Source organism: Arvicola amphibius, chromosome 1, assembly GCF_903992535.2.
Source record: "Arvicola amphibius chromosome 1, mArvAmp1.2, whole genome shotgun sequence".
Lineage (NCBI taxonomy): Eukaryota > Metazoa > Chordata > Mammalia > Rodentia > Cricetidae > Arvicola > Arvicola amphibius.
The window spans coordinates 148074092-148092158 of NC_052047.1; the positions used below are offsets into that span (position 1 = coordinate 148074092).

General features: G+C 52.3%; 1 protein-coding gene across 1 annotated transcript; it reads right to left on the reverse strand.

Annotated features, from left to right (window-relative positions):
• Nucleotides 1–933: 933 nt before the first annotated feature.
• Nucleotides 934–6713, reverse strand: Carns1 (carnosine synthase 1). Its single transcript, XM_038317091.1, has 6 exons — nt 6226–6713; nt 5825–5999; nt 5652–5737; nt 4771–5002; nt 4398–4678; nt 934–2160 (listed from the first exon to the last, which is right to left on the reverse strand). Exons 1-6 carry the CDS (start codon nt 6706–6708, stop codon nt 934–936), a joined length of 2484 nt encoding a protein of 827 aa, XP_038173019.1. The 5' UTR covers nt 6709–6713.
• Nucleotides 6714–18067: the final 11354 nt, after the last annotated feature.

Consider the following 18067-nt stretch of genomic DNA (forward strand, 5'->3'; position numbering starts at 1 on the left):
GAGTGTCCCAGGCTTTATCTTTTAGGCCACCAGCCAGCTCTCATATCATGACATGGAGAATTCTTATTAGTTATGAAAGCTTGGCCATAGTTTAGGCTCGTTTCTTGCTAGCTCTTATAACTTAACCTGTTTCTCTTCATCTATGTTTTGCCTCAGGGCTTTTTGGCTTTTTACTCTTTCTTTCTTTCTTTCTTTCTTTCTTTCTTTCTTTCTTCTTTCTTTCTTTCTTTCTTCTTTCTTTCACTGCTTCTTGTGTCTGTCTGTCTGGCAGTTGCCTGGCTTCTGGCCCCAGGTGTGTCCCTCTCTTTCTCCCTCGTTCTCTCCCCCCTCTTCTCTCTCAAGCCTAGAATTTTCCTCGTACTTATTCTCTCTGCCCACGAGCCCTGCATACCCCTCTCCTGCCTAGGTATTGGCCATTCAGCTTTCTATTAGACCAATCAGGTTCCTTAGGCAGGCAAGGCGAAATAACAACACATCTTTACATAATTAAACAAATGCAACATAAACAAGTGTAACACATCTTTACAACATTAACAAAGGCAGCAGAAACAAATGTAACACACTTTTACATAGTTAAATATTCCACAGCATAAACAAATGTAACACACTTTTACATAGTTGTTAAAGTAATATTCCACAGCATAAACAAATGTAACACATCTTTGCCTAGCTAAAATAATATTCCACAACACTAGAGTTCTGGGGATACCTGGGATTAGATGGAGGCTTTTGGGAAGTCAAGAAGACCCAGAAACGTCCAGATACTTGTTTTATGGTCCTTGAGTGCAAAAGACTATGATGTCAAAATGGCTTTACTGCTCTGGAATAGGCCTGAGGCAGAGGAGTGTGCTGAACTAGGTTTGGGCAAGGTTTGGAAAGAGGGGCAGGGAAACAGAGCATCACTACCCCCCTCCCCCTAGCACTTCATCCCTGCTATTTGAAATGAGACAGGAAATGGGCAACTGGGTAGTTGGGTCTGTCAATGCCCAAGCCCTGACAGATGCCCAGCAGGCGGAGACGGGCCTCAGCAGGGCTGGGCCCAGCACAGGCCACATTGCAGTAAGGCTCCTCATACTGGCCAGGTATCAAGGCCTCCTCCAGCAGGTTGAGTCGCAATAGACCCTGGTCATGGAGGGCTTGCAGAGTCTCTCGACTGCTAGGGGAACTCAGCATCTCTATGTGCTGGGACACCAGGCACATGATGCCCACCAGGTAGCCACGGGCACGAGGGTGGGCAGGCAGGGCCGGCTGCAGGCCACAGGCTACCATGGCAGAAGCCAGCAGCAAATCCACCCCATAGATCTCCAGGATCCAGTCTCGAAGGTAGAACCCTCCCATGCGTGGGTTGATCTCAATGAGCTTTGGTCCGGCCCCAGTCATCTTGAGCTCCACATTGAAAACTCCATCTAGCAGCCCACAGCCCAGGCAGCAGCGAAAAGCTGCCTGTACCAGCTGGGCCTCCTGCTCTGGTGCTAGCCCAGTGGGCATGCAGGCTGCAGTCTCCGTGAAGCCAGGCAGCCTTGTGGGGCCATTATCAGAGACAAAAGCAGCCAGCAACCGTCCACCAAACACCACCAGGTCCACATCGTGCTCTGTGCCCTCGACAAATTCCATCAGCAGCATGGCATTGCCCCAGCCCAGCCCAATGCCTGGGTGGTCAGCTTCACCCTGCAAGTCATGGAGGATCCGGGAAAAGTGCTCGTGGCACTGGGGCCCATCCTTCACCAGCTGCACACCCACTGCTCCTGAGCCAAATTCCAGTTTCATCACACCTGGCAGGGGTACCTGGTCGATGGCTCTCTCCACATCAGCCTCACTTTCCAATGGGCAGCAGGCCACAGCATGGAGGGAGGTCGCAGGCCAGGGTGGGCCCAGACATCGCAATAGGTGTAGCTGGGTATGGCTCTTCTGCTTTGCCAGGCACATGGCAGCTGGAGGGCTGCAGGGCAGACCCAGCTCACGGCAGAGCAGAGCGGTAAGCACTAAGCAGTCATCCCAGAAGGAGAAGCAGCCGTCTAGCTTCAGGTTGCGTGCCCGTACCAGCTCAGCCAGCCGCTGTGCATTCTCCTCATCTCTCCGGTGCTCCGTCACATCGAAGTGGATGAAGGTCTGCACCAGCTGGGAGGCAAAGTGGTTAGGGTCCGATTCCACCAGGTGCAGCTGCAGAAACAGAAGTGAGCAGGAGGGGCCTCCGTGTCAGCAGGTGTTGGGTCATGGAGGAGACAGGATGGTGTCTCACAGGGGAGGCTGAATCATAAACACCAGGAGCTCGGAATATGTTTATTGATGACATGTTGAATAAATGGGAAGTGCAGAGGTGGGACACCTGCTTCAGACTGGAGGGGCACGAAGTCAGAAGGAAAAACTTCAGGAGGAAAGAGCAGGCTGGGCTTGAGGGGCCAGGAGCAAGGAGAGAACACCAGAGGGCTCACTAGGACACGCTCACAAGCAGCTCCCTGTCCTCACCCCCACCCGCCGCGGGGCTTGGAGACCAGCCATCAGGGCTGGGGCTGGAGACAGGTGGCTTGGTTATCACTCATTTTGCATGTTCTAACACTGTAATGTGATGTGCAGGACTCCTGAGGGGCCGTGTCCCCAAAGTTTGTGGTTTGCTGGGGGAAAACACAGGCACAAGGCAGCTGATACTCAGGGCAGAAGCAGCCACTGATGAGGGGAAGGGGCTGTTTGCAAGGTAACTTGGCATCAGGAGTCTTTCAGTATTTCAACTGGCATACACACTATCAGGTAGGAACTATGATACCAAGGCTGTTTGAAAATTCCTCAAGGACTGTGCATGGTGGGAAAAAAGGCAAGGAGGCCACTGTGGCGGACTAGGGCCAGCCTGGAAGAGCCTCAGCCTTTCTGTTTCAATAGGAATGAGAATGTCTGTTGCCTGGTTAACTCCATATCCTACAACGTGAGTTCCTGCCTCCTCCCAACAGTAGAGTTGACCTGAGATCTGCAAACTACTCTTTCGCCCCCAGAGGACCCTATGTGCCAAGGGTCCTGAAGGAATTCGACTCCAAAGACCTTTTCCTTACCCAGTTGTTCCAGACCTAGGAGCTACAAGATGTGGCAGTACATGCTTGTAAGTCCAGCATTCAGGAAGTTGAAGCAGGAGGATTGTGTTTTGAGAGCCAAGTCTACATAGTGAAACTCTGGCTCAAAAAACAAAGCATGGAGGGGCAACTCAAGAGAGTAATCCCAGCCCTTGGGAGACAGAGGAAAGAGAACCTCAGAAAGTTGAAGGCCAGCCTGATTTTCCTTTTAAGTTTCAGGCCAGCCTGGGCTGCAGAGTTAGATCCTGTCTGACATAAATAAACAACCACTGAAATAAACAAAAATACAAAAATAAAATAACATGTCTGAAATCCCAGAATCTGGAGATGGAAGTAGGAAGACCAATTCAAAGGCAGCTGCAGCTATATAAGGAGGGCTGAGACCACCAAGAGCTATATGAGAACCTGTCACGAAGATCCCAAACTACTGAGGGCCGGAGAACTGGCTTAGCTTAGCCACTAAGAGCGCTTGCTGTTTTGTAGAGGACCAGAGTTCAGCACCCACATTAGGTAGCTCTGGATCCGATGACACCCTTCTCTGGACTCCACTGACACCGGCACACACTTGTGCATATATATACATCAGGCCCACACACATACATTTGAAAAAATAAAATAAATCAGGGCTGGAGGGATGGCTCAGCAGCGAAGAGCACTGGGTGCGCTTCCATAGCCCGGGTTTGATTCTCAACACCCACACGGCAGCTAATAATTGTCTGTAACTCCGGTTCTAGGGGATCGATGCTCTTTTCTGGCCTCAGTGGGCACCAAGCACCACTTTGGTGCACAGACATGCATGCAGGCAAAGCACCCATATACATAAAAGAAAAGAAAAGAAAAGAAAAAAGAAAAGAAAGGAAAAGTGGGGCTCTAGCTCAGTGATAGAGTGCTTGCTCGCATAGAATACGCAAGACCCTAAACTCAATCCCTAAAACAGCAAGGAAAAACAAAAACAAAACAATTAACAAGGTGGTGCACGCTTTAATGTACCAGCACTAGGGTGGAAGAGGCAGGAGGATCTCTGGGAGTCTGATGCTTGATTACATAGTGAATCCCAGACTTCTGCCTTCCAAGTGCTGGGATTAAAGGCGTGCGCCACCACAGCCCGGCAGACCCTTTTTCAAAAATAAAGAAAATAGAGATCTGAGCTCTGGGGCTGACGTGGAGTACCACCTGCTTCTGGCACATTCCAGCCCATCTAACCCACCTCTTTTCCTTCTTTGCCCTCTGAGGGGCCTTTCACAGCAACCGGTCCCGCCCCGGTTAGGAGGCCCCGCCCCCACCTTCATCAATCAGACCGCGACTTGGGAGTCGGGACCCGCTCCCGCCCCCGCCCACCTTCAGTCCGTAGTCGCGCGCCGCCTCCCACACGAACTTCTTGCTGACGCCGCCGGCGCCGATCACCAGCAGTTGCTTTCCTTCCATGAGGCGGCGCCCCGAGCGCCGCAGCATGGTCTCCACCAGCGGTGCTGCCGCCGCTTCCTTCACTGAGCGTTCCAGGCGCGGCGCGGCCCATAGCCCCTCAAGCGCGCCGCACGCCTCCAGGCACAGGCCACTGTTCAGCTTAAGGACCACGGGGGTCAGAGTGCGGCCGGCCACTGTGAGAACGAAGTCCACGCCTGGGCCGGGAGAGGATGCGCGAACTAAGCATCCCCTTCCCCTCAACCCGGTCCCCACGCCACCCAGACCGAGCCGCGCCTCCAGTGCTCACCGAGGAAGTCGATATACACTTGGCGCCCACCGCGCTGCTCAACACTCAATCCGGCCTCCAGGGCCAGCACTGCGGCCAACGCAGCTTCTGCTGCTTCTTTGATGCGCTGCCCCAGGAGCGCCACCTGCGCCGCTTCTTCCAGGCCACACTGGGCCAGGGCCACCTCCAGTGTCCTCGGCAGGGTGTTGTGATGCCGCACGAGCTGGTCCCCACGGCCCACACCGCACACCACCTGACCACAGTGCAGCTTAGAAGGGGCTGGCCAAGACTTACCTTTCTAAGTACCCCTTCGACCCCTGAGCATCTTCCCTGCACCAAAATACAGGCCCCACCTTTCCTGCGCTTCAAGAACCCCTTTCTTCCATCAAGACTTAAACTGTATAAATCACTCTTGGCTTCACACTGGCCATCTGGTCCCCAGATCCCTCGGGGTTATGCTCCCTTCCAGGCCCAGCTGGAAGATTCTAAGCATGCTTGCTCCTACTTATAAAGCACTCTGGTTTTTCCTAGCCTTAGGGTGTCTCTTGAAGACCCTCCTCATCTCCCCTGGAGTTCTGCTGAGTACCCAGGTCCCCCCAGCCTTCCTAGGCTCCCCAGCTTGGAGACCTTCCTGTGGGACTGACCCTAAATTAGTTTCTTCTGTAAGGAGGAACATACTGGAAAAGGAATCATGCCCCTAGGGTCCTGAATGGGCCTTGAGCACAGGAACCGCGGGCTCCTGATAAAGAAGGGATCAGGAGAGTTGAACAGAAGGAAGTGTCAACCTCAGAAGTCTCCTCCCCCCCCCCCCCAAAGATCATGTCCTCTCTGCACCAGGCCCTCATTAGATCAGTGGGGTTGGGCAGAGCTAGGGGCAGGGCCATGATCTATGGCTTTCTTACCTTGCTCAGTAGGGGCCTATCACCCTGGATCCGACACACCACTGCGCAGGCTCGCACAGCCAGCTCGGGGCCAGGTGCGGGACTGCCTGGGGGGAACAGGGAGAAGTTAACCGGGAGGCGGGGTCTGGGAGGCCAATCTCTGCTCCCAGTTTCTGGCTAGCACAGGCAAGAACCTGGCAAAGGTAGGCGAGCAGGTGGGCACATGGCCTCCACAAGGACACTCTCTTCCTCCTCCAGCTTCTCCAGCAATGCCAGCACCGTGTTCACCACTGCAGACGGCTCCACCCGCAGGTGCAGGCGCAATGCTTGCTGTCCCCGCCAGCGCCAGCCGCTAAGCCTCACAGCCACCTACAGCAGAAAAGGGAGGACCCTCCTCACCACCACCTCATGGGCCTGATATGTAGGGTGCTCAAGCCACATATTCAGTATGAAAACTGAGGCACAGGGCACTGCTGTGGAGAAATGGGGCAGTGGCAGAGCTGAGAGTTTTTCAGTAGGACTTGGTAATCGTCACATGGGTTCCCTCCTTTGGGTACCCACAAAGACCTCAGTGCAGAGAGGGACCACCTGTTACCTGTGATGCTTCACCCAAGGCCTCCGAGTGCACAAAGGCCTCTATTTCCTCTTTCACCAGTGTTTCCTGGCCCTCCTTCCCACTCAGCTCCACCAGCCGTAGTCCAGGGCTGGCATCCCCTCCCCGAAGCAGCCCTGGAGGCCTATAAGTGAAAGCCAGGGTAGCTGGCACCGCCACACCGGTCTGCTGGGACAGCAACCACCGAGTCAACAGCCGGTCCTCCAGCAGTCGTGCCAGCTCCGCTGAGGCTCCTGTGGGGCAAGCGAGGTTCCGAGCCAGCTCTGCCGCCTCCCTGCCATGGCCAGATTCTGACCCCAGGCCTGCCAGGAAGTAGGTGGCATGCCGAGGGGGAACAAAATCATCCAGGAATGTCAGGCCTCCTGGATAGAAGCTCACGGCCTTGGAGACCAGCAGGGACGCCTCACCCTCTTGGCCTGGAACTGCCACCTTCATCAGCCATGCAGGGGACAGGCAAAGGAGCATGTTTCCTGTGGGCAAAGGGAACAAAGTGGCTGGCCAGGGAATACTAAATGGTGCCAACACCCTCCACCTCCTGCCCAGGCTTCAGTGTCATGGGGGTCAGTGGCTCCCAGAACCCACCCCTGCTCAGAGCAGCTGGTCCTGTGGAATGCAGGCAGTTGCCAAGGCTGGTGGGTATTTTGGGATATGGCGGGGCTAGGGCGGGGCTGCCCTTTCTGGAGGAGAGAGGAGAGTGTAGGGAACTTGGACACACACTCACCAGGGCTCTGGACCCCACCCTCCAGCAACAGAGACAGAAAGGTGCTGGGGGAACCCAGAATGCACAAGGTCACCTCTGCTCCAGGGCGGCCTGAGGGAAGAGAATATCGCCATGTCCACCAGGAGTCCTCCTCTTGGCTGCCCTTCTGCCCATTTCCTGTGACCTCCCATTCCCACCCTCTCAGAGGACAGAGGGAGCTGAACGTGAAGGGGGAGGGGTCTGCCATCCTGCCTTGAGACTAACTGTTTTATCTGCATCTGATCCAGAAGGCTCAGGAGGATGAGTCTAACCTGAGTTTGGATTTTGCTTGTGACCTCAGAAGGGTCACTGTTTCTCTAAGCCTCAGTTTTCCAGTCTGTGTGATGGGAACAAGTTTGTGTTCTAGCTGCAGATCATTTGGTCCACACAAAATTGTTCATGACCCACCTGATCTATGAAACAAGAGGCATCTTGGGATCGCAACTGCTCAGCTGCCTCCACAGCATCTCCTAAGACATCATTCTAGACGTTTCCGCTCCACAGAATATGCAAATGATACCGTGGAATTCCAGGGAGCAGGGTGGGGTAGAGTGGGACATGGTGGGGAGCCCTGACCGGATGTCCTTGGAGACAATACCTGCCTGCCTTAGGCCCGCTGGTTTTGCCTTTAGACAGAACCAGAGCCTGGGGGAGACAGCCTGAACAGACAGGGGAGCAACTGGACTGAAGGTCCCTCCCTGTCTCTGGGAGACCCCCTTTGTGGAGCCGGGAGGCACCTGTACGAGGTGCCTGGCTGCGGTCCTGGGTCTCAGGAAGGCCAGCTTGCTGCAGACAGCTCTGAAGGAGACCATAGTAGTACACAGTCCAGGCCCGAGCCTCAGCCTCTTCTGGGGAGCCCTTGCAGTCCAGCCTAACATCCTGGCGCCAGGGCCCAGGGAAGCAGCCTGTGGGTGGCAGGGGAACGCCTCCTTTCCATGGTCCTTCCTTTCCATCCAGGTCCTTGGAGCCCAGGGGACAGTCCCACTCCGTACTCAGTGGATCCTGGCAGAGCTGAGCAGGGGGCAGAAACGGTACATCTTGGGCAGGATTGGCAAGGGAGCACTTGAAGTCACTTAATGGTATAAACCCGCCTCCCAGTCTTCCCACCTCGCTCCCGTTCAAAGGACCAGAAGAGGAAGAAGTTAGGTGGAGGGAAGGCTTACGAGTGGGGCCTGTGGCTAGACATGGTGTCCTGAGGCTAGTCCCCTGAAGGGACTGCCGAGCCCCACCCCACACTAACTGGCTTTCCCGGAGCCCAGGGTTTGTTCTTTGCTTCACTGCAATCCCAGTTCCACACAGTGTGGACACAGTAACTGCTCCTCAGATAGTTACTCACTAAATACCTCAACCATTGTCCAGCTCTGGTCTCTCTGGGCCTCAGTGACTCATCTACTATCACGACCTTGCTGTCACCTATTACCGATTAGGTGAATTTATTTTCTATTCATCACCCCTATGCAGGGCCTCTGGGTGTGGACTGTGGACTGGAATCCTTTTCTTTTTTTTCTTCTTCTTTTTTTTTTTTTTTTTTTTTTTTTTTTGAGACAAGGTTTCACATAGTTCAGGCTTGCCCCAAGCTTGTATGTAATGGAGCATGGCCTTGAACTTGAACTTCTGATGCATCTGTCTCTCCTTCTGAGTACTGAGATTACAGGCGTGTGCCACCATGACAGGTTTCCATGCGAGTACTGGGGCTGGAACCTGGCCTCTGGCTTCCTGTAAGCTGAGCCAGCACTCTGCCAACTGCCTTCAACCTCAGTCCCTCCATTCAATCCTTGTTCTTCTTCATTTTTCCTTTTCTTTTTTTGAGATGGGGTTTTGCTCTTTCGACAAGGCTGAGAACTGAAGGCATTCCACTTCCCAAGTGGAGAGATTACAGGTGTACCCCACTACATCTGCTCTCATAGGGAGGGGGATTAAACCAGGGCCCGCCCACCACATGCTAGGCCAGCATTCCTCTAAACAAATTATACCCTCCGCTCTGTTTTGCTTTTGCTGTTTTGCTGTGTGGCCCATGCTGGCCTTGAACTGTCAATCCCACCACACCTGGCTAACCATCTCTACAGGTAGATGGTGTCCTGGCACTGTCTTCTTTGCAGGAAGTCTGACACCCCTGTCTCCTCTCTGAGGCTGAGTCTCAGTGTGAAATGGAGACATTTCTCCTTGCAGTGTCTTGACCTATACAAGCCTGGAAGCTGGGCCTGTCTTTCAGGAGATAGACTGAGCCACCTTGGACAGGTTGTTAGCTTTCTCTGGCTTGGTTAGCTCTCACCTGGATGCCTGGTGCAGGACTTATTCCCACCCCATTGGTTCCAAAGAAACATCTGGCGGGGGGGAGGGGTTGTCATCTATTGGTTCAGAAACTGTAAGCTATGCCCCAGACATCCAAGGTCTGGGCCTCAGACCTTCCATGCATCTCAGGACACCAGGGCTGAATTCTTTGTGTCCTTTCCTAGAAAAGTACTCTGATATCACGAACTGTAGGCTCATCGCTGTGTCCCCAACCCCAGACCAGTCCTGGGCACACAGGTGGTAGTCAGTAGGTGCTATGGGAATGAGGAACTGTCATTGGGCTGACAGCACCTACCTCCTGGGAATAATGGGGCCCAGGTGAGTGCCGGGTACACTGGGTAGGGGTCAAGGAAAGGAGCTGGTTATGGGGTGGGAGCTGTCAGAAACAGGACTCTTTGGGTGCCAGTTCTTGCCCTCCCTCTATCCAGGGACTTGGGCCTTTGTGGGAAGGGACCACAAGAGACTCACCATCTTGGAGGTGGAGAGGCTGAGAGACTAAGGGACAGAGAGACAAAGCAGGGATCAGGGCAGCCAGGTCCCTAACAGACCTTTCAGCCCTGAAGACTTTAAGGAACCCAGATACCCTCTGTCCTATCCCTGCCCCACCCCCCACCTCAAGGAAAAAAGAGAGGCTCTGCTCCATGGACCCCAAGAGCCATGCACCTCTGAGTCCTCCACCCCACCTCACCCCTCCCCGCGTTACTCCAGCTATACTGGGATGTTGGCTCAGCCCCTGCACTCAGGGTCCCTGTGAGTATGTAAGGTTAGTGTCCAGCTCTACAGGTTCTCAGGGTTCCCAACCTGCATTCCCACTTATCCCTGCTCCCTGCTTCCCCTGGGGTAGGAGAGGAACGGGGTACCTGCTGGTAGCAGCAACTGAGCCAAGCTGGGCAGTCGAGCGAGCGGGTGGCAGAGATGGAGGGAGCACAGCAGTGGTGGCGGCACTTTTGCTAGTGGTGTGCCCTTATATAGTGAGCCTGGCCATGCTGGGGCGGGGCAGCCTGCATTCATGCCAGGGCCCCGCCTCCCCCTTTCCCTTGTGGCTCCCCCTCTCTGCACCTCAGGCTTAGGACAAGGGACTTGCGGGCCCGAGGGTGTTGGGATCAACGACTGAAAGAGGTAGTTCACAGGACAGAGGGGTATCCTCGGACACAGCCCTGATCCCAGGCAAAGACTGTCCAGACACAGACAGATCTACAGTGAGATCCACAGGGAGAAGGGAGGAAAAGCTGTGGGTGATCACGGTGAGGAGAGGCAGTGTAGGGAGGGCTGAGCCCAGCCTGTCACTGGCACTGACTGCCTGGGGTTGGGCACAGGCTGAAGTCTATCTTTAGTTGGAGCAGAGCTCCTGGTGCTCCCAGCCAGGCAGCTGTCAATCCTAATCAGGAGCCCCTGGCTACCAGGGACACTCTCACAGCGCCTCCTGAGTCAGGGTCTCTGCCTATTAGGTAGCATGAAAGCAGCCCAATAAAATGCTGGTGTGAAGCCAGCAATACACTGGTTTCCATGGCAAGGCCACCAGCCAGGAGGAGACCTTCCAGAGGCCCGCACACCTGACCACTGCACCTGCAGTTGCACCCACAGTCTTCCTGAGAACCACACAATTCTACTCGGAGCTCGTGCCATCTGCTGTGGATATCATTTATCTGAGCTCTGGGCTGCAGGATCTGGACATCTGCCCTTCACTTTCCTTCCGCCCCAGTTCCACCGTAGGGTCTAGCCCCATACGGCTTCTACCTTCCCCCAAACACTCTGATCCTCCCTCCCCCTGCTTAGCTACCCAGAACTGTACTGTTCTCAAGAGTAGCTTTGCAAGGAGAGCATTAAGGAGGCCCAGCACTTCTTGGGGACAGAGGAGAGGTAAGCAGCTTTTGTAGTTTCTCAGTGAGTGCCGACACAGTAGTCTGTGAGGGCCCCCTCTGTCTACCTCTCAGGAAGGAAGGTGGCTTATCCAGGGCTCCCTAGTCCTCCACGTCAATCCTGCTCCAGGTACACACCCTAATTGTCACCATTCTGATTCCTACAATAAGGGGGAGCCACCCCAGGAACCCCGCCCACTTCCTTGCTCCAGAGGGGTCCTACTGTGGGGACAAAGTGGAGTACAGACGGGTCATGCAGCCTCTGGAGACTCAGTTTCTCACTTCCAAATGGGGGTTACTGTGCATTCTTTACAGGTCTGGCGGAGTAGGGGTTCTGGATACTAGGTGAGCTTGTGATTTCAGCAAATTCTAGTTCTTTTTTCCTTCCTTTTCTTTCTTTTTTCCTGATTTATTTTTATTTTATTTGCATGTATGTCTGTGTGAAGGTGTCAGATCTTGGAGTTGCAGTTGTGAGCTGTCATGTGGGTGCTGGGAATTGAACCCAGATCCTCTGGGAAAGCAGTCAGTGCTCTTAACTACTGAGTCATCTCTCCGGTCCTTTTTTTTTTTTTTTTTTTCTTTTTTTCTCTTTCCAAGACAGGGTTTCTCCGTGTAGTCCTAGCCATCCTGGAACTCCCTCTGTAGACCAGGTTGACTTCTAACTCAGAGATAACCTGCCTCTGCCTCCACAGTGCTGGGTTAAAGGTGTGCTCCACTACCACTACCCGGCCTGCAAGTGCTTATTGCTGTAACAGGCCCTGTGTGAGAGCATGCCGTACTTCTGCTCCTAACACTATGAAAGCTGCTAGGACTCTGCCAGTATGCGTAGGGAAGCGGGAAGGGAGGCTCAGAGAGGTAGTGTGCTCTGTCCAAGGTCACACAACTGGTAAGAATCAGCTAGCTAGAATCCCTCCTGTGCTCCACTGTGTGCTCGCTGCTCAGGGAACAGCATGCCGTCCACCCCTGGCAAACCTGAAGAGGCGTCAGGCCTCTTGTGTTTGCCTAGCAGGTGAAAAAGAAAATTCCGAGATGTCTTAAATGTACTTACAAGTGGTGGAGGGGAGGGAAGGGGAGGAGAAGTAACAGAAGTAAACAACTAGCAGCTTCTAAACTGTTGAAAGGTTGGGCCACACTCCAGGAGTTGAACCATGAGGGTGCCATGTTTTTACAATCCAACCACTTAAGAAGCAATATTGCAGCCCGGCATTGGTGATGCCCACCTTTAATACCAGCACTGAGAAGGCAGAGGCATGTGGATCTATGTGAGCTCGAGGCCAGCCTGGTATACAGGGCAAAGAACGAGTTCCAGGAGAGCCAGTGCTACGCAGAGAAACCCTGTCTGGAAAAGCCTTAAAAAAAAAAAAAAAGCAATATTGCTGTAAATCTCAGCACTAGGCAGGAAGGAAAATTGCCTCAAATTCCAGGCTAACCTTGGCTACTTAGTGAGACACTATCAAAAAAAAAATCCCAGCACTAGACAGGAAGGAAAATTGCTGCAAATTTCAGGCTAACCTTGGCTACTTAGTTGGCTTACTAAGCTTACTATCTCAAGAAAATTAAAGTAATACTAACTGTCACAGGCCCCCATTCCGGATATTGGAAAGTCTGAAGCAGTAGGGTGACAAGTTCATACCTGGCTGGGCCACAGAGCAAGCCAAGGCCAGCATGGGTCACTTTATAAGACCTTGTCTCAAAATGAAAAATCACAGGGAAGACTGGGGGTGTGACTCAGTAACAGGGCTTGCTTGGCACAAGTAAGGGTCTAGGCTCAATTCCATTACCTCAAACAAAAGAAGATAACTAGGTGGTAGTGGCTCACACCTTTAATTGCAGCATTTGGTTAACAGAGACAGGTGGATCTCTTGAGTTTGTGGCCAACCTGGTCTACAGAGTGAGTTCCAGGACAGCCAGAGCTACACAGAAAAACCGACTTGAAAACACAACCAAACCAGCCTGGTCTACAAGAGCTAGTTCCAGGACAGGCTCCAAAGCCGCAGAGAAACCCTGTCTCGAAAAACCAAAAAAAAAAAAAAAAAAAAAAAAAGAAAGAAAGAAAACACAACCAAACAATAACAAAACCCAACAAGACAAAGACACTATAGCTGGGTGTGGCAATCCCAGCAAATCAGGAGGCTGAGGAAATACGGTGAGTTGAAGGCTAGCCTGGGCTACACAGAAAGACTGGCTTGAGGGAGGCATGGTAACCCACACCTGTAATCCAAGCATTCCAGAGGCAGGTAGGAGGATTAGGAGGAGTTCAAAATCATTTTAGGTTACATATGGAGTTTGAGACCAGTCTGAACAACATGAGATTTTGTTTCGAAACACAAGCAAATAAGGCCCTGTCTCAATAAGAGAGAACCAGCCAGGCATAGTGGCATTCACCTGTAATCCTAAAGTAGGAGCACCATGTCTTTTTGGTTTGCTTTTTTTTTAAGTTTACATGAAAGGACAATATTTATTTAAACAGAGCTCAAATGGGGTAACCATGGCATCATCAGAGTGCATCCAGAGGGAAAAAAGGGAGGAAGAACCAAATGAGACTCAATCAACGGCACTCCCACACCTTCACTGTTTGATCTACACTGCCAGCAACCACATAGGGTGCCGTCTTGTGGAAATCCAAGGAGGTAACAAAGTGTTCAGGCGCATTGAGGGTCTTCATGCATCGCTTGTTCTTGGAATTCCATACACGGAGAGTTTTGTCATCAGCACAACTCAAAATAAACTTCCCCCCAGAATGGAACAGAGCTCCACGTACCCAATCATCATGACCCACTTAGTTTTGGTTGGTCCTATCCTGTTCCTTTCCCATCTTTCTTCTCACCTTTCTCCATTGTGCCCCTCCGCTTTCAATATTGGTTTTGGTTTTTCGAGACAGGGTTTCTCTGTAGCTTTGGAGCCTGTCCTGGAACTCACTCTGTAGACCAGGCTGGCCTCGAACTCACAGAGATCTGCCTGTCTCTGCTTCTTGAGTGCTGAGATTAAAGGCGTGAGCCACTACTGTCCTGCGTATCACCATGTTTTTGTAGCCAGCTTTGTCTACAGCAAGTTTCAGCCCAACTTAGGCTACCTATCAATAGCATGTCTAAAAAAGAAGAGAGAGAGAGAGAGAGAGAGAGAGAGAGAGAGAGAGAGAGAGAAGGAAAATAGCCAAGTATAGTGTACACACCTGTAATCTCAGTACTAGAAAGATGGAGGCAGGAACAGGAGTTAAGAGTTCAAGGCCAGCCTTGGCTGTGTTAGCAAGTTAAAGGTTAGATGTTGAAGAGATGGCTCAGTCTATGGCTTAGTAGTTATAGCATCCACTTTTCTTCCTGAGGGCCCGGGTTCAAATCTCAGCACCTACATAGTAGCTCATAACTGTCTGCAACTCCCCCCTCCAGTTCCAGGGAATTCAACATCCTCTTCTGACCTCCTTGGACATCAGTCAAGCAATGGTACATATATATATATATATATATATATATATATATATATATATATGTGTGTGTGTGTGTGTGTGTGTGTGTGTGTGTGTGTGTGTGTGTGTGTGTGTGTGTGTGTAAAACATTCATATACATAAACAAAAATACCTGATAAGATGATTCAGTGGACAAACACACTTGATGCCAAGCCTGATAACCTGACTGCAATCCTGGAAGCCATAGACCTAACCCCTGCAGGTTGTCCTCTGGCCTACACATATGCTATGGTGCAAGTGCGTGCGCGCACACACACACACTCTTTTTTTTTTTTTTTTTTTTGGTTTTTCGAGACAGGGTTTCTCTGCAGCTTTAGAGCCTGTCCTGGAGCTAGCTCTTGTAGACCAGGCTGGTCTCGAACTCACAGAGATCTGCCTGACTCTGCCTCCCAAGTGCTGGGATTAAAGGCATGCGCCACCACCACCCGGCCACACACACACTCTTAACATCAAAAATGTGAGCCTCGCCAGGCGGTGTGGCACATGCCTTTAATCCCAGCACTCAGGAGGCAGAGGCAGGCGGATCTCTGTGAGTTCAAGGCACTAGCCTGATCTACACAAGCTAGTACCAGAAAAGGCTCCATAGCTACAGAGAAACCCTGTCTAAGAAAAAAAAAGTGAGCCTATGTCTCTTTGCATTTGATCTCCCTTGCTGCTGGGCAATGGCAGAACTGCTCCAGTTTTCGGGCCAGCATCATTGTGGTGGTTCAATAAGCCGATTATTTCAAGGACATCTCTGTCTCAAGAGTTATGAAAGAAATGACCAATCCAAGTTGGGCAACTGGAGTCTGAGCTTAGGGCACTGAGATGTGGGCCAGGCATATGGGAAGAGCTGTGTCAATGTCTTTGCCTGGCAGGGTTAGGACAGACTCTGCCTGGTGTCATTATGAAAGTAAAACGGGCTCTGAAGCTGGGAGGCTGCGGGATCGGAGACGTCTGTCGTGGGTGAAAGCACAGGATGGAGATCAGGATCAGAAGTCCCCTTCCCGCCCATCCTAGGGCGAGGATTCATCACTGAGCCCTGCTCCTGTCCCAGTTCACATCTTTTGTAAAGTTACAGGTTGACAGACGCCTCTGGCTGTCATCCCAGCTTGTCTCACAGGCTGACACCTTAGGTATACTTCCTGACTCGGCCCCTTTCCAGATAGTTTTTTTGTTTTGTTTGTTTGTTTTGGGGGTTTTGAGACAGGGTTTCTCTGTGTTGCTCTGGCTGTCCTGGAACTCACTCTGTAGACCAGGCTGGCCCGAACTCACAGAGATTCACCTTCCTGTGCCTCCTGAGAGCTGAGATTTAAGGTGTGTGCCATCTCCTGGCAAGAGAGACTTCTGACTGCCAAGGTTTAGGCACTGACTAGAGGCTCTGAGATTATGTCCCTGGAAGTCCTAGCTGCCTCTGCCTCCCATTGTCGCCTAGGGCTGCATGCTAACTTCCCTCCTGGCCTCCTTTCCTCTAGTAAGGCTGTGAGGACCTGTTCAGAGCTGGGCAGGGATCTGAGCAACAGCCTTATGAACCCCACATAAAATAATAAGCTGTAAATAGATACCCTAGTGAGTGACGAAGAGGCAGGGAAGGAGGCCCCAGAAGTCCCATGTCTTTTTTCTTTCCCTTATTGCAGTGGGGATGGAACCCAAGGTCTCACACAAGCTAGACAAGTACTCCTCCACTAAGCTATGTTTTCAGCCCTCTATTTACTTTCTTGTTTTGAGATGCAGTCTCCCTAAGTTACACAGGCTGACCTTGAACTCAGTAGGCTGGGCAAGACTTGAACTTGTGACTTTCCTGCCTCACTCTCCCATGTAGCTGGGAATGGAGGCCTGCACCACCAGGCCTACCTTTTTGAGATGTTTAACAAGGCCATCCTGGAGAGTAGGCCAAAGTGAATGTCCAGGGTTGGGAGAGGAGGGACTGCTGGTTCATGGAATGCCAAGAGTGGAGGTTGATTTTGGGTCTCACATGGTAGTAAGGATTTAGCCAAGTTCACTCTACTTCTAAGCCTCAGCCTCCCTAGGGAAAGTACGGATAAGGCTCTGGCCTTCTGTATTTCCTCCAGAGCAGGCTTCATGTGAGGGAAACAGGTCTGCCTGGACCTGGCAGGTACCACAAAAGTGTATATGGGGTGCTTTGCTTTTCTTCCTTTTCTGGGCAGGGGATAGGGAAGTGCCGTTTAAACAGGGTCTCACTAGGTAGCCCAAGCTGGCCTTGAACTCCTGATCCTCTTACTTCCACTTCCTAGGTGCTGGGGTTCCAGGTGTACATCATCTGGTTTGGCTCCCAGGGTGCCTTTCTACAGCCCAATCACTAGAACAGTCCAGGTTCTGACGGGACCATGCCAGAGTCCCAGCACGGCTGATAGGAAGCCTCCCACCCTAACCAGGGACCCACACCTCTTACCCCAATTGTGTACAGCTGGTATATATCCCGTTTGCATACCTGCTCTTTCTCCAACACCGTATCACAAAAACTGATACCAGGGACTTTGTCATGACCAGGGTAGTGCCACCATACCTCCAAGGACACATGGACCTCTAATCCGAATCTTACATAGGAGGAAAACTCAATTAAAGAAACAAAAGCAAGAAACAAACCAACCCACTCCTGAGCCATGGAAGAGTGCCAGGTCTTAGTCCATTGCCTCATAAGGTTGGTCTCTCCCTTTGTGGGGGCTGGGGGTGGATTGCTGGTCTCCCTCCAAATCAACACTGCCTGTCCCTCCCTCCTCGAGTGGACATCTCCTTCTCTCCTTCACTGTGCGCAGCCTCATTTCCGTTGCCTCCGCCACAGCCGCTAGATGGTTTCCCACGGAAAGGAGGGCCACCAAACCCTTCTCCCCAACTCCTGCCTGGCTCCCTCCTCAGGGTACTAGGAAGCTACCCAGGGGGCCAGGGCAGCCAGGACTGGGCTCTGTGGAGAAGAGGCAGCATCAGAACCAGCTCTGTTGTCTTGACAATGGCTCATGTCCCAGGCACCCTAGGCACCCACAGGGGCAATTACTGAGTGTAGGAGAGGGTTTCCATGGTGGCGGTCCCAAGGGGTACACCAGGCTTAGGGAAGAACAAGGGCTGGCAGGACCTTTCTCCTTTGTCCTGAGCACACTAGGTCTTTGTTCTTGTCTCGCTCTCTTTGACAGATGGGACCAGGAGCATGGCTGGGGAGGTCAACATGGCTTAGAGTCCCCTGCCCAAGGGAGGCCTGAGTCATCTGGGGGAGGTAAAGAGAGGCTGGAGTCCCCCTCTGGGGCCCAGCTCTCATTGGGGAGACTTCCTCTGGTTTATACAGAAGCCTGACCTGTACCCTGGAGGCTGCCACTCATGAGCTTGCTGCTCACTCCTTTCCCGTAAACACCTTACCCAGCAGCCAATGGGTAGCCTTGGCGTGTCCCTATATGGGACTATGACAGGAACTGGGGATGTGGGCAGGAGGGAACATGGCAATAAGTCCAGGGTAGAGAGTGGAGGAATATTTGATCCAGC

What these genes read in the sequence shown, in the direction of transcription:
- Carns1 (XM_038317091.1), bottom strand. Translation starts at nt 6,708, where the DNA reads ATGCTCCTTTGCCTGTCCCCTGCATGGCTGATGAAGGTGGCAGTTCCA. An exon ending in ATAGGCCCCTACTGAGCAAG is followed by an intron (nt 5,003 to 5,651) that starts GTAAGAAAGCCA and finishes CACTGTGGTCAG; the next exon opens with GTGGTGTGCGGTGTGGGCCG. An exon ending in AGTGTATATCGACTTCCTCG is followed by an intron (nt 4,679 to 4,770) that starts GTGAGCACTGGA and finishes CTCCCGGCCCAG; the next exon opens with GCGTGGACTTCGTTCTCACA.